The sequence below is a fragment of the Miscanthus floridulus genome, chromosome 15 (assembly GCF_019320115.1).
Source record: "Miscanthus floridulus cultivar M001 chromosome 15, ASM1932011v1, whole genome shotgun sequence".
Taxonomy (NCBI): Eukaryota; Viridiplantae; Streptophyta; class Magnoliopsida; order Poales; family Poaceae; genus Miscanthus; species Miscanthus floridulus.
This window is the reverse complement of record NC_089594.1, coordinates 17,032,827-17,052,964: the sequence shown is the minus strand read 5'-3', so window position 1 is coordinate 17,052,964 and position 20,138 is coordinate 17,032,827. Positions and strand designations below refer to the sequence as shown.

Here is a 20,138-nt window from a genome sequence, read left to right as displayed (position 1 = left end):
AACTGCACGGCACTGTGATTCAACCCGAGACAGATTGAGGCAATGAGCAAGCAAAATAGAATGCGAGATAGGAGGGCATGAGAGGCCAGGAGAGGAGAGGGGAGGAGACGAACCCAGGTGAACCGCCGGCTCGTCCGCTAACGTCGCCGGAGCGTTGCCTACTCCCCTCCTCGATTTCACCCGTGGCTGCAGATCGACGCCCGTCCACCGTAGTCTAGGGCTCATCCGCCGCCGCCGCAAGCAGGAAAAGACGGCAAAGCTTGTCACGCGTCGATCTGCCGGCTGGGCAACTGAGTCCATGAAACTGACACCATGGTCCCACGCTTCTAGTGGTGGCTGATTCAGCAGGGTCCACACTTTGGGCCCACACGCCAGAGAGAGGAGCAGGAGCTCCGGTAGTGCGAGTACCACCCACACGAACACATCACACCTCTCCCTTTCCGTCGCGTCACAGGCCACGGCGGGCGGCGGCGGAGGCTTCCGTGCGGGCTCTTGCCGGATTCAGCGGGCAGTTGAGGTGCCCCGGAGGTTCCCGATCCAGCCGTCCCTACGTAGACCCTGCTTTCCTCTCGAACGAATCCAAGTTGCGCAAATGCCGACGCCGGTGAAGTCGGTTCTCCCCGTGGTGCTCCTCGGCTGCGGCGGCGTCGGCCGCTACCTCCTCCGCCACATCGTCTCCTGCCGTCCCCTCCACGCCAATCAGGTATTGCTCCTCTCCTTCCCCGTGCCCGCGGGTACGTCTGATCGATTCGGCGATCACTGATTCACTGGCTCTGGCTGCCGATAGGGCGTGGCCATCCGGGTGGTGGGCGTCGCCGATAGCTCCTCCCTGCTCGTCGCCGAAGATGTCCACTCCACTGGCCTCGATGACGCGCTCCTCACCCAGCTCTGCGCCGCCAAGTCCTCCGGCTCTCCCCTCTCCTCCCTGCTCGGCCGAGGTGGACAGACATTCCCCCATTTGATTTTGCCGGTTTCAGATGTACGCGCTCCATAGTTTTCGTTGACATGTAGAAGGATAGTTACTTGGATGTGCAATTTCAGGGCACTGTCAGCTGTTCAAGAACCCTGAGGCCAGGGGCAAAGTCATAGACGCCGCTACCACACTTGGAAGAACAACTGGTTAGTTGTTCTGTGCTCAACTGCACATACATATTCTGATCTTCCAATCAGTAGAGCATAAAAAAAGCTTACATGCTTGGTGTTTTTTCTATATAGATTCAGCTGTGTTTCTGATTTTAACACAAGTCACATCTCATCATCACACACCTATTCTCAGGTCTGGTGCTAGTTGACTGTTCTGCCACTTATGACACTGTTAGTCTGCTGAAAGATGCTGTGGATTATGGATGCTGTATTGTATTGGCAAACAAGAAACCTCTTACCGGTGCTTATGTAATACTATTTGACTTACTCTTCTCTGATAATAGTCTTTCCTAATGCCGGAATCGCACTGTCTCATGTTGTTCAACAAAGAGTTGTCTGATTAGTTAACAAATACATTTGTTGCTGTTGCAGGAGGATTTTCAGAAGTTGGTCTCCAACTTCCGTCGGATAAGATTCGAATCTACTGTATGTTTGTGTTTGGTTTTTTGTTTCTAGTTTGATGCTTGTACATTTGTACAAACTGCTGCTTTGCATTTGTTCTAACTACTGCTGTCCATGACCAAAGTTTTGCTGTTATGGTTTATATCTCATAACCTTGCCTTTAAAACATTGAATGCACTGGTGTATAAAGAAGTTAGCTATATTGTTGCAATTCCATCATTTCAATCTTTGCATTGAGATAATTTGTACTGGTTCGTAGCATTTGCTTGACATCAGAAGATAACAGACATATACATGATAGGAGTCAGGACATACATATAAGACATTTCTATTTCACATTTTTCTCTCCTTTATTATGGTGTTTTAACTTTCACTTAGGTTATACTTTCAGGTTGGAGCAGGTTTGCCTGTGATAGCTTCTGTAACCCGTATTTTTGCATCTGGAGATCCTATTTCTCGTATTGTTGGCAGTTTGAGTGGTATGCAATTATTAGTCTATTTTTGTAAATGGTGACAGTTTAAAGATAAAATATTACAAGTTTTTCCTTCATATGGGTTTGTAGGTACACTTGGGTATGTGATGAGTGAGCTTGAGGATGGAAAGAAATTTAGTGAAGTCGTAAAAAATGCCAAGTCTCTTGGCTATACAGAACCAGGTCTTGCAGATATCTTGTGATATATTTTCATCGCAATTAATTTCTAGTAGATCTTGTTTGTGAAGCGGAGCTCAAACAAAATACTCTACTAATATGACTGATCTAAGCACAAGAAACACAACCATATTATTTATTGCTTTACCTGTTTGCAATATGTATTTATTGAAGTGTTTATTTTTGCCAGATCCACGTGATGATCTTGGTGGAATGGATGTGGCTAGAAAGGTTAGATACCTCACAATTTCGCATTCAATAAATTGTATTCTGTTTCTTTTCCTTGCCCAAGTGAACTCTTGTGTATTGCATGAACTGCTGCAGTGTTGAGTTTATTTGTGTCCTACTAGAATTTGATGTGAAAAATCATGTAAACATAAACATTATCACAAACTGGTCCACCTGTTGAGGTAGGTTGTGCTGTCCAGTGTTCATATTCGAATCTAATACCTTCATCTTTGAATGCAGGCGTTAATCCTGGCTAGGCTTCTGGGGCAACAGATAAACATGGAGAATATCAATGTATGCCTGTCTGTACTAATTCTAGAGAAGTTGAGATTTATTATTTTATTATTTTAGATTTTAGACATGGTGCTCTGTACACTGGGTGATATTTTCACTGTTATTGGTTATAGCTATGGGTGTGCTACTTCGCTGTTAGTTTGGCTGCTCAATGCTAACAATAGTAAAGTAGTTTCTGGGCAAAGTAATCCTGTTTACATATTGTGCTTGTGGAAGGTCTGCCTCCTATTCATTTAAATGATTACATGGAGCCATCTTTTAGGCTTCTGTCCTGATTTACTGGTACATAGGTCGACTTGTCTGAATTTGTTACATCAATTGTATGCTGATATGCTAAATCTGTAAGAGTAGACTAAATGGTTCCATGAACTTGTAAAGTTGTCATAGAGCTGATTGATTGCACCACTTGTTTCTTGTGGTAGCTGTCAATTTGATTCCTTTATATATCATGAGAGCCTTTCTTTTGACTTTATATGGTACAAGGGAGCTATTAATTTGAGTATATGTATTGATATCATTAATATTATGCCCTACAGTCAGTGACTCAGTTACACTGAAGATTTTGTATTTCTCTTCGCCTCAGGTTGAGAGTTTATATCCTAGTGAATTAGGACCTGATGCAGTGTCCACAAAAGACTTCCTTGAAAGTGGTTTAGTGCAACTTGACAAGAGCATGGAAGAAAGAGTCAAAGCAGCATCTTCGAGAGGAAATGTTCTTCGCTACGTCTGTGAGATTGAAAGCACGGGGTATGCATCCAGCCTAGACCCTGGTGTGATAGTACTGTGCAATATCCATTAGCATAAAAAAAAATTAATCTGTTTTCTGAAGCTACAACATGGTTTATTCATGTTGTCATTGTTCCAAAAACTCGTTCTCTGCCACTCGTTTACTTGTTTGGAACTTCTTTCTGGTTGTATTTTACATGGTGCTGGCTGCTTTTCAATCTTTCTGTTGTCTAACACCCCAGTTTGCAGGTGCCAAGTAGGCCTTAAAGAGCTCCCAAAGGATTCTGCACTGGGTAGATTGAGGGGGAGTGACAATGTGGTAATGTCACTCTTCTTTCTCTTATTTTGTCTCCCTTCGTTTGATCATCCTTGTATGTCACCACAGACTGTTGGTTCCTATTCATAGGCAGTAAACATGTTTTATCATGAATGTCTTTACGAGCACAATCTCACTCTAGAAAATACTTTTTCTCCTCTCATCAATGCATCAACGTCCCAGCTGTCATTTGGTTATCCCTGGTTTGAGATTTTACAAAAAAATGTTTTCTGTGCTGCAATCAGGTGGAGATATACAGCAGATGTTACCAGAGCTCTCCTCTGGTGATCCAGGGTGCAGGAGCTGGCAACGACACCACTGCCGCCGGCGTCCTTGCTGATATAACTGACCTCCAAGACCTGTTCCAGACGACGGCATGATCGTTGATCGGCATCCAACATCCATCCAACACCATCTTGATTCTTGCAAGGCACCAGGGCGTTTGGTACTCTGATCGGTGGTACTGTGTGTCCGTCAGGGACTCGCGTGCGCTTTTGGTTGTTCACTTCAGTCGTGTGTGCGTGCATTTGGTTCCTTCAGCCGCTCAACTGTACGGGCATGTTGTCAAGCTGAGACACGTCTGGCATTCGAATAGGATTTGAATTTTGAGCAGGCATGTGGGGGGTTTCTTTACAGTTTACATAGAGGAAAGCTTTGTTTCAGATAATGTCGCGGTCTCTACATTAAGCAGTCAGAGTGATGTTGCTGCTATCTGATAGTGATAGACTTTTGATTCGAGCAGTTCTGGTTCTGGATGATGTATCGTGAACTCTGCACTTTGCCGTGCACGCCAGCACAATATATATATATATATATGGCCAGTTTGTCAAACATTTTTCTTGGTTGTATTGTTGGTTGTATTGTACGCGATTCTACAGGACTTGCAAGACAACTGACCATCGTCTTCGCAGCCGGCAGCCGGCGGCCGGCCGGCGGGCAGATGGCGGCGCTTTTTGCCGTTGCCAGTGCCCCCCGCTGCGTGCAGTGCAGTGCAGGGAAAGCCCTGGCAGGTGGGGCCGTATGGTGGTTGGTGGGCCCCACCTCTCTCGAGTACGTTAACATTACCCGTCCCCGCGTGCCGCGGAGCGAGATGAAATTTGAAATTGGGAGGTAGCAGACCACCCCAAATCCATCCTAGTTGCTCCTGCTCGTCTTGTCGGCAGGCCGCCAATCAACCCGATCGATCCAATCCGCCGATGGCCGCCGCCGCCGCCGCCGAGGATGCGAAGGAGAAGGAGCTCCTGTCGTCGGTGGTGGGCGACATCCGGAGCTACTCCGGCTCCGACCCTCTCCGCCCGTGGCTCCGGTACGGCACCCGCACCCACCGCTTTTCCTTCCTTCCTTGCCTGTTCTCCGCCTCCCCGCATCGCTTCCTTCGCCCCACCGATCGGTTGATCCGCCCGCCCGCTGTTGTCTGCTAGGGGGATGCGGAAGATGGAGCGGGCGCTGCCGCCGGCGACGCTGCGGGAGAAGCTGCCCAGGTTCCTCCAGAAGTGCGCTCAGGAGTTCCAGGACGACGCCCGCTACCGCGACGACCCGCGGTACCTCCGCGTCTGGATCCAGCTGGTCAGCCACCACACTAGCCATCCTTAGTCTTCCCTTGTTGCTGCTGACTTCTTCACTGGGGATCGATCGAGAGATGACGGCGGTTGATACTTCGATCGGTTGGGGGCTTTGTGGGTTTTAGGAGCGAACTCCAGAATCTGCACCTGTTCAATCAATTGAATTTTCTGTCTGATGTATATGTATTGACATCAAGATACTACTTTTTGTTAGCTAGATCATACCGTAGGGTGTAGATCTCATCATATCTTAGCATGAATGTTGTCCTCGACTAAAACAGTGCCTCACTGGAAATTTGTAATGTAAATAGTGCTACGGTGGCTCTTGAGGAAATGACTAAACCATATTCAGCTTGATTTCTTTTTGGATCCCTTGTTATTGTTATAAGAAATGATCTTATTAGGTTTTTAAATCCTGTAGATGGACTACGTGACGGATGCAAAGCCATTGCTCAAGAAGATGGAGAGGAATGGAATAGGCCTCAAAAGAGCTTCATTCTATATGGCCTATGCACTATATTATGAGAAGCACAAGAGGTTCAATGATGCAGAGAAGATGTACCGTTTGGGATTAGAGAAGTAAGCTAAGCTCTTAATACCCCCACTACCAAGCCAACCCACCCACTTCTTTTTTATTTTAACTGGACACCACACATCTGCTATTAGAACTGTTATTGTTGTGCAAGCTCAATGCGCCGCCAACCTGAACAACTCTGTCAAAAACAGTAGTGCACGGTTATGCAATACTGAACAATTTAGTCAGTTAGATAAGAAGGATTGCAAGTAACACTTCATGTTGAAATAGATCTCAGTTTGTAGTTCCTTTGATAGCAAAGCTGGTTTCTTACTGAAGTGTTTCATAGCCTTGCAGAGCCTATTGGGGAGTTGCACAAAGCACATAAACAGTTTAATTTTCGCATGGAATCATACAAGAGCAAAAATAAGGTATAACTCTCATTTCATTTGTTACTTAAGTTTAGATCATGGCCAATGCTAGGTTTGTTGACCTCCCTTACTTTATTCATGCGCTTTAGCTGCAGGAAAGAATGACTAGGAAAGCTGGGTCTAGTGCTACATCTATGAACCAAGTCAAAGGTAAGCCTGTGTAGAGAGGAGTACACAAATCAGTTCTTATAGTAAAAGAAACATACTTTTTCTTGTCAATCCATAGCTAGAACTTTCCTTTGCAAACTCATTTTCTGATTTAGTTGACACAAAACTATAATGGGTGATTCTTTCTCAAAATACAAGCATATGCTTCTTCATGCAGATCCGCACCTCGAACTTTCTTTTCCAAAGCACATTTCTGATTTCGGTGACACAATTATAATGGGTGAATTTCCCAGTGGTACTGACTTTTTGAACATGTTGCAGGTGAAAGCAGAAACTGTAAAGAACTGAAATCCAATACAAAGCAAACATCAGGAAGCAGTTCTAATCCTTCATTAGGCTCTTATCCTCCATTAGGGCCGGCTAAAGTTGGTATGCTCTCCAGAGGAAACTCAGGAGCAAACAAGAATTTGTCCCATTGTAATAGTGACGATACTGTAGTTGTACAGTTTATAGGCTCTGCTTTGGTTGGGAAGTCAGAGACTGAAGATGCCTGTCACCATGGCCTAGTTGAACCAACTATAAACACTAAGGAGGCTTTGGATGCCATCAATAGCATGTTTATGGAGCCACTGGAACCTGAAACTATTCTCAAGAGGCGATCAAAGCATGAGAACCCAAATTATAATCAGCAAGCAAGTGCATTTGATATCTTTGTTGATGACGATGAACCTAGTGGCAATGATACAAATATGCTCCAGAACAACAGTGTGAAGCAAGACCATACAAAATTAAGTCAGCAAACAAGAGGATTTGAGGTCTTTGTTGATGAGGATGGTCCTAATGGCAACGACCAAAATGGAACGCAAAACAGGAACTCTAGAAAGGAAAACTTGAGGTTAAATCAGGAACCAAGTGTGTTTGAGATCTTTGTTGATGAGGATGGCCCTAATGGCAACAACCAAAATGTGGGGCAAAACAGGAACTGTGGGAAGGAAAACATGAAGGTAAATCAGGAAAGCAGTGGGTTTGAAATCTTTGTTGATGAAAATGAGGCTAATAGCGCTGCCCGGAATGCTATGTGCTACAAGAGTAATAGGTATCCTCCAAGACCATTATCTGAGTCATCTAAGCATCAAGGCGGAAGTGACTTCCAGAAGCCATTTGTTGGAGGGTTTGCAATATTGCCAGATGATGAAGAACAATGTGAGGAAAGTTATGGTGGTGCTAATATAATTTCCAGAACTGTGCAGCCTACTCATGATACTAGTACTTTGCTCTGTCCAGTTCAAGGTAATTCAGGAACAAGGAATTGTGAAGGTCCTCATCCTGTGACTTCTGGGATTCGAGAAGACACTGTCATTCGTAGGTTTGTTGGGTCCACTATTGATGATGAGCCTAAGGTGGAAAATGCATGCCACCATGGGTTAGTTGATCCAACTGTCAATCTAAAGGAAGCAATGGATGATATAAACAACATGTTTGGAAAACCACTGAACTTCAAGGGTGAAAGAACAAAGAGGAAAACTAATGCACAGTCAGATGGAAAAGCAGCTCCAGTTTCTGGTTTCTCCATATTAGCTGATGATGACCTAAAAGAGAACTCCACCAGCAAAGCCAGTCAGAGCAATTCCTGCAAATTTGGGGATGAGAATGGTCTATTTGAACCCACAATCACCACTCGTGATGTCATGGCAGAGATCAACAATATGTTTGGAATGCCACTAGACTTGTAAGATGCATGTGTAGAGTGAACTGAATAACTCAACTGCTAGTTGGACAACTGCTTTCACCTTTCAACTCTCCCCTTGAGAAATGTTAGTCTTGCTGATGTGAAGAGCATGGAATCAGTTCCCTTATTGGTGCATAGATGGTGAGCATTTTCTTAAATTGTGGTCAAATGTTTATTGTTCACATTGATCAATCTTGAATATGTGGTATGCGTCTAATTTTGCCATTAAATTAAGTTGTCTAAAATATAACTGGAAAGTTGCTGCTTTGTTTTTGCTAGCTATATTTCTTTAACAATTACTCTGAAACTAGTATGTGGTTTGGTGATTGTTGGTGTGAAACCTTGCAACTGCACTGCTTCTCCTGGCACAGGTGGAGATCACAACAGAATGTTAGGATTCTCAGGTCGTTCAGCCGCAGAGAACCGCCGAATATACTTCTTGTGGAGTTGCCACTTGCCACTAATATAATTTATCTTCTCAAGTGAAGGGAAGGGGGCGTAATTGTTACAGGGCACCAGGTGATTCCTGTTGTGCTGTCACATAACGCCGATATAGTGATTTTGGCTTACATGTTGGCTCAAAACTATTTTTTTTATGCTGAAAAAGCTGAGACTTGTGTATATGATGGAAATTATAGCAAGCATGGGTGCATATGTTGCTCTGTTCATCTTACATCCATAGTTCTGCTCATAAAAAACCCATTGTCTGATGTCCATTTTAATTGTTTAGACCATTCTAGTATCTCAGCATGATTAGGCTGCAGTTCAAGCACAACAAGAAAAAACTTGCCATGGTTGAGGTAGAGACAAACATCAGATTTAGCAGATAAGTGTTGCATCGTATATGTACAGCTTCAACAGGCATCAAAATCAGAGAACTGAAGATGACGACGACGGCTAACTGAAAGCCTGAAACCTAGCGGCCGATGCTGAGCTGCGCCAGGCGTGCGGCGATGTCCGCCCCGCCGGGCGCCGGCGCCGGCGCCGGCGTGGCCTCGTCCCTCGCCACGCGCAGCCCCGCCAGCCTCTCGGCGACGCCATCGACCGCCGCGACGGGGCTCACCATCGTCGACAACGGGGAGGCGGAGATAGCCCCGCAGACGGCGGCGCACGCGGCCTCGTCGGCGAAGCAGAGCGCGAACTCGGCGCCAGACTCGGGCTCCGCCCACGACAGCGTCGCGCCGTCCAGCCTCTCGAAGGCATCGCCGGGGAGGATAGGGTACACCAACACGATGCGCCCCCGCGGCTGCTGCTGGCGCTGCTGGCCGTCGGCGTTGGGGCCCGCCGCGTACAGGACTAGGGACTGCCCCTGCGGGCGGAGGAACGTGACGGCGGCGTAGGCGGCGCCGAGGTTGCTCCAGTGGCCGCCGTCGCCGCCGCCGGGGAGGTGGAGGACCTGCACGGGGTATGCGCCGCCGCTCGCCATCCGACCGGTTCGATCTTGGGGGTAGGACGGCGGAAAGGAGCAGGGCTGCAGGGGAAATATTGTCGTCCGGTGCGTCTGATCTCAGCCGCTTGTTTTCCATCCGACGTTTGCAAATCATTTTATTTAAGGTTGTGGTCTTTTGTGTGATGCTATGCATTTAGATATAATATATGTCTAGATATAAACAAATTCTATTAAAAAAAGTCAAAACGACTTGTAATTTGGAACAGAGAGAGTAGTTAAATTCAAACCATGAAACCTGGAATTAATAATTAGAATAACCAAATCATCATCAACCACAAACTCTCTAAGTTTCATTCGTTTCATTTAACCAACATGGCTACGTGTTTGTTTGCTAATGAAAAACATGTAATAGACACGGTCGCGAAAAAAAACACATTTTCTACGTTTCAGTCGTTTGGTTTTGGGCAACGTTCAGGCGACGCACACGCGATTTCCTCTTTCCTGCGCACATCTTCCTTCTCTTCGGCGTGACGTGGAACGGCGGCGGCGGTGGGCAACAGCGGGCTTTTAGAGATCTTTGGTGACCTTAGAAAAAGAAGGGACCTAGGGGTAGGCGCCCGGACTGGCATTGATGGCAGGTTGGCCGATGGGGAACCGCCGAGGGGGCGAGTAGGACTCAGCTGGATGGGAAGTGTCGGCGGTGGGGGTGAGGGCTCGACAACGATTTCGCGGGTTGGGATTAGGGGTGGGCGGGGTCGGCGCGGTGGCAACGGTTGGTGGGCGGCGCGGCGGTGGCGGGAGAGCGGGAGAGCCACTGGTCGAGGTGGTTGGGGAGGTCGACGGCGGGAGCGGGCTGGTGCGGACGTGAGGATGAAGAGAAACACTGCGTGGATTTAGATTAGGGGAGGGCGGGGTTGGCGATGGCGGCGGTTCGTGGACGTCGCGGCGGCGGCGCGGGAGCCTTTGGGCAGGGCGCGCGAGGAGGTCGGCGGCAGGAGCACCGTTGGTACGGTTGCGTGAGGAATAAGATGAATATTGCGCGATCTAATCTAGAGCGTTCGTTTTGTATCCAATGGTTGTCGATCGTCGCCCGAAAAGAACACAAAAATCAAGCGCATGAAGAATAACAATTCCCCAAAAAAGGGGATTACTAGCGCCCAGACGTCCGGAGCGCGTCCGAACGCCCCGCACATGCTACTACCCAGCCTGCCCGACACGCCTGCCACTGTGTTGTATCACTGCTGCACGCACAGGTACGTCCCCCGTCTGCCACGCCCCGCCCTTGTCCGCCTCACCATGCCCCGTATGCGCACCCTGGCTGCGCCCACCACTCCTTCCCCCTGAGCCCCTCCTCTCTCTCTCCACGCGGGGCGGGACCTGAGAGCCCTGATGAGGATGAGCACGTCTCATCCACAGGACCCAGGGCGTGCCGTGCGCACCATCTACTGGCTCGCCGCGCCCCTTCGCCCAGCGCCCGCGCCCGAGCCATGCCCCATGACTCATTGAACATACGTCTGAAACACGAAACACTTGCAACATGAAACACTTAAATACAACACAAGTCTAAAAGCAGATGAAACATTTGGAATGCACACTTGAAACATATGTGTCAAACATATGCAATATCGAGATAAAACACTTGCAACATGAAAACACTTACTGCAACATAAGAGTGAAACAGCTGAAACATTTGAAATGTACTCTTGCAACATATGTGTGAAACATATGTAACATCTAGATCAAAACGATTGCAACATACGTCTAACACGGATGAAATACTTTGAACAAATGCTTGCAACATGTCACTGAAACACTTGCAGCATATGCAACATCCTGATCTACATTTGCAACATCCATATGAAACACTTGCAACATACCTCTGAAATACTTGAAACATACGTTTGCAACATGCGCTTTGAGCGCAACATTTCCTTGCTCCTTGGGAATGGAGGCTCGTCGGCACGTGGAGTTCACCGGTGTAGAGCTCACCGGTGGTGTGGAGCTCGCTGCTCCGATGGAGAAGGCAGCGACAGGTCCCGTGGAGAAGGCTATGGTGGGTCCGCGCGCTGGAGAAGGCCGCGGCAGGCGGTAGGCGCGGTGGAGAGGGAGGAAGACGGGTTGCCATGCTCCGGCGTAGAGGAGATGCCGGCCGGCGGAGTGGAGGTGCGACAGAGAGGGAGGCGTGGTGGAGAGGGAAGCGCAGTGGAGAGCGCCGTCGTCGAGGCGGCGTGGCGGAGCGCGGTTGCGGAGAGCTTTCGCGGAGCTGCGGTGAGGTGAGTTTTTTCCTTTCTTTTAGAACGGTTGGGGGCGAGTGGATGAGGAGATAAGAGGCGGTCGTCTGGCTGCATCGCGGCCCACCATCACGGACGGACGCCCTATACCCAGCATTACCGAAAAATGGCTACTTGTTTGCGGTTCCTGACTATTGATGATGAGAACTCCTGTACCTAATAAGAATGGCTTCTCAAAACAGCGGCACCTGTGCCTCGTTCGTGGTTTTGCAGGACCAAAAAAAAGGAGTGAAAAAAAAAACCCAGTACAGTAACTTGGCAATTGCCTTTCTCGGTTATTAGAGGAGTGGTAACAATTAAATATACCAACCAACAAAAGTTGGAATTAGTCAATTGGATCAAGTGGGTCTTCTTCAAGAAACAGTGCATGAAGCAGGAAGCTTGTTAGCCCTGGCATAACACTGTTGATGCATTACTTCTTTCTTACCCAAACATTATTATTTCCTACTCTGATTTAATAAAGCAGACTAGAAATTACTCTATGACATAACACAAATCTATGGCCTATGGGTGCCCAGCCCGATGAAGATGCTGCACAATTGGAAGGTTTTGTAATGAACGACCCAATGGAGCTAGCTAGGGCCACCACATGCTAGCGAAATAGTCACTGTTATGTGACCTCGAAGTCCGAAGAGCCAGGTCCCTTGTACAGTATATACATACAGGGTTCATACTTGGATCTTGAGCAACCATAAAAAACGATAGCTGAAGACTTGCATGTTATATTAATTATCCTACCATATCTATCGATCCAATCCTTTTCATACACGACAGCGCACATGCTGTCTCAGAGACTTCAGCACTGATTGACGATCACAGCACAGAACACATAAGGCACGAGCTCAATCTCGCGAACCCCACGCGACTCGCGAGCAGGGGCGCCGCCACCGCCGCCACTACTGGAAACTACGAGTTTCCCTACGGTTTTGGTTGTTTCCTACGGTTTTCTATCGGTCCTATTGATCATACTATGTATTTCTGATTATACTAATGTACAATCTTTAAATCCGTCTCCTGTTGTTTTTAAATCCGTCTCCTCACTGCTAGAAAACAGATCTTTCACCCACTTTGATTTTAGCCTTTAGTCTTGATATTTTTTTGCGTTCGGGACTAAATGACTTTTAGTCCCGGTTCGTAATACCAACTGGGACTAAAAGTCATTTTTAGTCCCGGTTGGTGTCACCAACCCAGAGTAAAAGTTTACCAACTTTTAGTCCCGATTGGTAACATCAACCGGGACTAAAGGGTGACCTTTTAGTCCCAGTTGGTGTCTTCAACCGGAACTAAAGGTCTTTTACCCGGGACTAAAGGTCTCCCACGAGTCTATTCAAAATGAGAGCGCACACGACTCTGTCACAAGTGGTGTGCAGTTGAGTTGGTAATGTACCTATGCGCGAAGAGAGAGGTGTTGGGTTCGAATCTCACATAGAGCAAGCGAGGCCTCGAGGATTTTCTTTATTTTTTTCTTCCGTGGGTGACCTTTAGTCCCGGTTCCCAGACCTGGGACTAAAGGTGTGGACCTTTAGTCCCGGGAATTTAGTCCCGGTTGGAAAAACCGGGACTAAAGGGCCTTCCCAACCGGGACTAAAACCCGTTTCTCTAGTAGTGCCTGATAAGTTTGATCATACCATGCTGACAAATAGAAATGTCTGCCATAGCATCTATATCTCCTGTACACATGAATGCATCCTGATTTTCAATTTCCATTACATGGTGTGCTGCCTTCTGTCTTTTATTAATTTTAATTGATGTACACATCTTAGCTAGTCTAGTGAAACCTATTTTTAAATGCTATGTCCTTGAACCTGTTTTTGGCATAGCATTTCCCGTGAAATTTACACTTATTTAATTGAAATTCTATTTATTTAATTGAATAGGCTTGTACTAGTGGCTCTTCTGCTGGAATAGAAATTAACTCCTGATGAAACATTGAGTAGGATTGCTCAGGGAAGATTCTGTGGCCATAAAAATACAACGACTACAAGTGGTGGCGGCAACTACTCTCCTCCTATGGACGAGTTTCCATTTTTCTAACATCTTTTGTTGCCAAAACATGGCACTTATGGCCTGTCGCCAAAACACGGCACCTATGTTGTGTTGCCAAAACAGATTGGACAACTCCTTTTGAGTTAGTGTTTAACTGTTAGCTAGACTTTGCAGTTATTATTAGTGAACACCCTAATTGTAATGTGATAATGCACTGTTTGAGTTTGAATGCACTAAATTACTGCTGATGGTATGGTGTCAACGTGTTTGGATTTGAAATTTGCATTTGAATTAAATTACAATTATTTGAGGCCAAATCAAATGCCATGTAGAAATATTTCCCTAGAGATCAATTTCCTAGGGAATGGAACTTTCCACCTAGGATTAGTTCCCTAGGAATGCCAAAGTTCTAGGGAAAAGAACTTTACAGGTTGGATTAGCTTCAGTATGGTCAGCAGGTTCCCTAGGGCGCTATTTTCCTAGGGAAACAAGAATCCCCTACGGTTTCTAGGTAAAACTGTAGGGCACTCTCTTATTTCCCGTCGAAGTGTTCCCTAAGAATTTTTTCCTATAAAATACCGTAGGGGATCAGGTTCCCTATGGTTTTGGGCCTTTTCCCTAGGAATTCAAACTCGGAAACTCGTAGTTTCCAGTAGTGGCCGCAGCTCCTCCGCCTCTACCACCGCTGGCCCCCCTCCCTCCTCCCTCAAGCATATCGTCGGGGGCCAAAGGGACTGGGGATCCATCGTTTTTAATAAGTTTTTCCAGTAAATTAAGTCCTTAGGGTTAGAGTCTCTCCATGCCAAGTTTCTTGGTTTTGGGGATTTATCTTCTCCTCCTCCTCCTCTCTGGCGACGGCAAGATGGTAGGGTGGAATCGTTTTCTCCATGGCAGCTCTGTTGAAGATGGGGGCGACAGCTACGGCGTCAACATCCTCACTGGCGGTATGACGACATGGAGACTTTTATTTCCAGACGGCGACATCAAGGCAGAGATGGTGTTGCCGCCTTGAAATAATTTTCTTGGGTCTTTTCTCTATTTTATTATGGTTAGATCTGACCACGATGAAGGATTAGGGAGAATAAGTTTCAGATCAGTCTTCCTCATTCTTCGGTGGCAGAAAAAAGAGAAGGGAAAACACCAGAAAGAAGAAGTTCCTCAACTCCGCCTACATGAATGTTGGCCGTTATTCGTTGGGCATCTGTTCTCAGGTCTTTTGTCGACTGTTTACCTGTGCGGTCATCCATACTGCAAAGCGTCGTACATGTTTGGTTTTGAGATCTGGAGCTATTCACAGCGTGGGTACAATTTAGATGATAATCAGTTTGTGGATATTTGTATAATCCAGAGTGCTTGTAATGTACTGATGTACCCAACTATATATTATCTAGTATAATTCTTCTTTCGTCGTAAAAAAAAAGCGCAAAACACACAAGAACAGTAATATATGGAGAGCTCGAAAAGCTCACCTTGTTTTATTTGATCGTAGAAACGTGATGAACATACAGAAACATTCAGAAGATTTTTTTTTCAAAATAATATTATTTAAATAAATAATAAAAGATATAAGTACTATAATCAAATAATTGCAAATTTAGATACCTATCGGCAGGTGAACAACCGATAGTCATTAGTCGGCCATCCAAAAGCCGATACAGTGATATCGGCAATTAAAGCGCCGTCAAGTGATGGCACGTGTCCAGAGCCGTAGCCACGTCCCATGGGAAGCCGAGGTCCTCCTCTCCTCCCCAGATCCAGTCCCGGTACTGACAGAAGGTTGGACATATCTATTTTCCTTTCCTTTTATTTATTTTATTTCACATAGCTCTGCTGTTTCTTTTCACCTGGCGGAAGGTTGGCCATGTCCTTTTTCTATTTCATTTCACATTGCTACTACCTCGTCTCAGCACTGACATTGACAAGACGGTACTCCTTCCATTCTAAAATGCCCCCTCAGGTCCGCTTTTATAGGCATTTGAGGATTTTGGAGTAAGTATCGTCTTAGTTTTTAAAAAGCCAAATATTTTTAACTTTGACTAAATGTATAAAAATTATTAATATTTATAATTTATAATAAATATCATTAGATTAATTATAAAGCATACTTTTATAGTAAACTGATTTGGAGATATAAATATTGCTAATATTTTTATAAATCTAGCCAAACTTAAAAAGTTTGGCCTGTACGAAACCTAAAACAACACTTATTTTGGGACGGAGAGAGTAGGCGTTTCAAGTTTAAGCGCACTGGTTGCATATAATTCATGAATAAATATACAAGTCCCCATCTCAATTCGTAAGCAAAAGAAATGTACGCATACAAACCAGCTAGTGATCAGATGGTCCATGCATGAAACTTTCGGGGTTAACACTTAAGAGACGATAGGATTTATCCAAGTTCGGACATGTATACTTGCAGCCTTTGCAAGTGACAGGAGCAGGCTGACAATAATAGCACCTATAATTCTTTAATAAATTCAGAAAATTGCGAGCGCTTGGACTAAGTTGGAACTTACCCGAGTGAGCATATTTCACCACTGAAAAGCTAACTAGCTAGCTAATTTTTAACTCTGATTAACAATTATCCTTAGTCGATCCTTACTCTAAATTAGTTGATAAAATACTACTTTTCATACCACGAACTTATACGATTTTTCTAGAATTTTTTAGAATGATTTTTAGGTAAATAACTTAACCGGAAACTCAAATATAGTATTACGGGCAGTGTTGGCCTTAAACGGCCACGAAACAGTAAATGGTGCGTGGCGAGCTACACTACTACAAAATTGATTTTGCGTGGTGTTGCACTTTAATTAACGGAGACGGTCATAAAATACAACCGCCTCGGGAAATACTGGACAATTAACGGAGGCGGTCATTTTTATTTACAGAGGCGGTCATTTTTATTTACGGAGACGGTCACTTTTGCCCGCCTCGTGAAATCGATTTACGGAGGCGGATATTTTAAGACAACCGCCTCAAAAAATTATCCATTTTCGGAGGTGGTCGTCTTGTGCAGCCCACCTCCGTAAATCTATTTTTGGAGGCGGGCACACTATAAGGCCCGCCTCCAATAATAATGCCCCAGCTCCCGGCCCAAAAAAAGCCCATCTATGCCTTTCTACTAGGCTCGTATATAAGCAGCACTTGGTTAACCCTAGCCTCACATCCCCCACTCCTCCTAGCGCCCCTCCTCGCCTCGGGCGACACGAGCGCGGCGCCCCTTCCGACCCGACACGAGTACGCCGCCCCCTCTCCCTCACAGCGCAGCGCCGCTCTCCTCTCCATCGCCCCCGACGCTCCCTCCCTCCCTCCCTCTCGATGCTCCCTCCCTCCCTCTCTCCTGGCGCTCCTCCGTGGTGGCGCGGGGCCGCGCGGTGAGGCGCGGTGCGGTGGCCGCGGTGGTGCGAGGCTGCGTGGTAGCCATGGTGGCGAGCGGCGCGGTGGCCGTGCTTGTGAGCAGCACGGTGAGGAGCAAGGCCGCAGGCAGCGGCAGCGGACTCGATCTGGCGACACGGAAGGTACATGTCCCTCTCTTTCTCCGTCTCCCTCACTCTACCCTCTCTTCCCCTCTTCGTCTACCTCACTCTTCCTTCTCTACGTTTGCAGATCCGGCAGAGCATGGAGGGCGCCCCGCATGGAGGGCGCCAGATCTGGGCGATGCCGCGACGGGAGCATAGAGGGCGGCCGGCACGGAGGGCGACATATCTGGGTGACGCGACGACGGGAGCATGGAGGGCGGCCGACTGGCGTGGATCTGGTTCTGGGGCAGGGATTGGGCTCGCCGGTGGGCTCGAAAATGGGCTCGCCAGTGTGCTCTGGGTGTTTTTTTTGGTTTTTTAAACCATTAACCGAGGTGGGCATTTGCAATACGCCCGCCTCCGTAATAGATTAATAGAGGCAGGCAAAGCAACCGCCTTCATTAATCTCCATTAATGGAGGTCTTTGATTGGAGGCGGTTGCAATGCCCGCTTCCATTAATCTATTTTGACCATCTCCATTAACCTCTGTGTAGTAGTGCTATTTTATTTAGCAGTAAATGGTAAACGCCTCAAATATAGTTTTTTTAGATTATAGTATGACGCACACACACCCACTCCTATGAACGTATGCAAACCCTACCCTTATGAGCACCTTTGAACACTGGAACAGCAAATTCTCGAGACAAGATTGATGAAGTTATCATAGGTGTCTCGTTGTTGATGGAAACATTGCCTACTATTAAAAGAACTGTTGAAAGCATAATATATTACTCCCTCCGTCCCATAAAAAAAGTCGATATGGGAGTCGCGCTGGTCAAATTTTCTTAAGTTTGATTGGATTTATAAAAAATATTAACAACATTTATATCTCCGAATAAGTCTTTTATAAAAATATATTCAGTGATCTATCTAATGATACCAATTACGTATCATAAATGTTAATATTTTCTTATATATATTTGGTCAAAGTTAAAAAATGATGACTTTTCAGGAAGCGGGAATGACTCTTTTTATGGGATGAGGAGAGAGTACATCATCATATTAGAATAGCATACCCGTGGAATATGCCTCTTGGTATCTGGATTAGTGGCAACAGGATATACAAGTCAGTGTACAAATTGATTTGGATCGGATAAGCTGAAAAAAGGCAAGCCAGGGTCCCTGTCCGCCCACCATGAGCCGATGGTTCCAATCGGCCTTCCAGGCGCCGACAAGTCTTCAGTCGGCTCTCAATACCCGTTACTGTTTAGTCGGCTGCCACGTCAACTAAATCTATAATTATTTATTTAAATAATATTATTTCATAGAAAAAAGATCGGACTAACTAGAGTGACACACTTAGCTAGACACCATATATGATTGGACACATGAGATGACAAGACCAAAAACTCTACGAGCCCTGGGTGCAGTTCTTGTAGCAGGTTTTCTGGCTGTCCCTCATGCAGTACTCCACAGCCCTGTCGTAGTAATTCCGGCAACTAAAGTACTGGGGTAATACACCGCTCCAGCACCCTTGGCAGCAGCTGGTTGCGTTGGCGTTGTCGCGGGGGCAGTGACCGTAGCCGCAGCCGCTGTGGACGCAGGAGTTGCCGGGGCAGATGTGGCTAGTGCAGCTGTCGTAGCACCCGTTGAAGTTGGTGACGAGGTCGCTCTCGCACATGGCAGATCGGACTACATTTCGTGGCGCAGTCACTGTAGTTGCAGTTGACGGGCGCCGGCGTCGGTGCTAGCGTTGGTGCTGGCACCGGTGGCAGCGTCGGCGTCGGCGTTGGTGCTGGCAACGGAGTCGGCGACGGCGAGGGCCCCGTGTAATGGCAATGCGCCCGTGCAGGCGGCCGCAGCGACGACTTGGGTGGCTGATGTCGGCCGAAGAGCGGAGCAGCAGGACGAGACACACGGCGACGACCAAGGCCTCCTTAACAGCGCTAGCGGCAGCAGCTGAAGCCATGTACGTCTTTCTTGGATGGGACAGCAATAAGCTAGTACTAATAAGCAAGCTTGAGATCTATGTAGAACAAATGAACTAGCTTTACAATGTGGACAGAGTTAAGATCAGATGCTATATATATAAATGGAGATGGGCAAATAAACAACTCAGACACTCAGTTGACAATTGGTGCCTGCAGTACCATGACATGATCATTTCGGGGATAGCTATTTGTACACACCGAACTAGAAGATCCATCGACCATTAGCATTAGGAGCCCTAGATATGGCTAGTTTATATTATAAGATATAGGGTACATTTGAGACTTCACCCAAGGCATCTTGCAGAAGTTGACATAATGAAGAAGTTGACGTTCCATCAGATTCACACATATGCAGTACTGTTCAGTGAACCTCTGCATGGTTTGTTGGTACTCGAGGAAGAACCAGTCAAGGGCATGGGCCTGGGCACTGGTACGGTGACTGATTCTCAGTTCGAGGTCGGGAACGCTCTTCATTAGTGGTAAACAAAACATTTTCTACCATGTAACCAAGCTGCAAATGTGGACAATAGGGGGCTGATCCCAGATTTTCTAGCTGAAACAGGCCAGGATAATACCATTTTCTTTTTCAATACCTTTTCAAATGTTGCTAACTCTAAGGGCTTGTTTTGATACCCATGTCTTTAGCTCAATCCATATACGTTGAAGTGGATTAAAGTGAAAATTAAACTAAGTCACTACTACACTAAACATTTGTAGGGGCGGCTGGCGATAATTTGTAGGGGCGGTTTTGCCAGCCGCCCCTACCACACCGTCTCTACAAATCAAGGGTTCGTAGGAGTGGTTCCCAAGCCGCCCCTAGAAATCGATTTGTAGAGGCGGCTGTAACAACAACCGCCCCTATAATTTCTATTTATAGGGACGGTTCAATCTAGAGCCGCCCTATCGACGGAATCTG

General features: G+C 46.5%; 3 protein-coding genes and 1 pseudogene across 5 annotated transcripts; 2 read left to right on the top strand and 2 right to left on the bottom strand.

Moving 5' to 3' along the window:
- The first annotated feature begins 137 nt into the window (after positions 1–137).
- LOC136508065 (uncharacterized) lies at positions 138–4,586 on the top strand. Of its 2 annotated transcripts, XM_066502674.1 has the most exons (12): positions 195–703; positions 788–938; positions 1,042–1,119; positions 1,277–1,392; positions 1,516–1,569; positions 1,937–2,024; positions 2,109–2,201; positions 2,386–2,426; positions 2,664–2,717; positions 3,301–3,464; positions 3,693–3,762; positions 4,005–4,586. In XM_066502674.1, exons 1-12 carry the CDS (start codon positions 593–595, stop codon positions 4,137–4,139), a joined length of 1,155 nt encoding a protein of 384 aa, XP_066358771.1. In that variant the 5' UTR covers positions 195–592; the 3' UTR covers positions 4,140–4,586. The 2 variants fall into 2 exon arrangements, with proteins under 2 accessions (XP_066358773.1, XP_066358771.1); XM_066502676.1 differs by lacking the exon at positions 3,693–3,762 and having other exon boundaries at positions 138–703.
- A 215-nt stretch (positions 4,587–4,801) lies between these two features.
- On the top strand, positions 4,802–8,764 carry LOC136508063 (uncharacterized). Of its 2 annotated transcripts, XM_066502671.1 has the most exons (6): positions 4,802–5,065; positions 5,181–5,325; positions 5,743–5,900; positions 6,185–6,266; positions 6,356–6,416; positions 6,696–8,764. In XM_066502671.1, the coding sequence occupies exons 1-6, from the start codon at positions 4,956–4,958 to the stop codon at positions 8,105–8,107; spliced, it is 1,968 nt and encodes a 655-aa protein (XP_066358768.1). In that variant the 5' UTR covers positions 4,802–4,955; the 3' UTR covers positions 8,108–8,764. The 2 variants fall into 2 exon arrangements, with proteins under 2 accessions (XP_066358768.1, XP_066358769.1); XM_066502672.1 differs by lacking the exon at positions 5,181–5,325.
- A 134-nt stretch (positions 8,765–8,898) lies between these two features.
- On the bottom strand, positions 8,899–9,780 carry LOC136508067 (uncharacterized). Its single transcript, XM_066502677.1, has one exon. The coding sequence runs from the start codon at positions 9,527–9,529 to the stop codon at positions 9,020–9,022; it is 510 nt and encodes a 169-aa protein (XP_066358774.1). The 5' UTR covers positions 9,530–9,780; the 3' UTR covers positions 8,899–9,019.
- An 8,862-nt stretch (positions 9,781–18,642) lies between these two features.
- LOC136507985 (uncharacterized) lies at positions 18,643–19,200 on the bottom strand (annotated as a pseudogene).
- Positions 19,201–20,138: the final 938 nt, after the last annotated feature.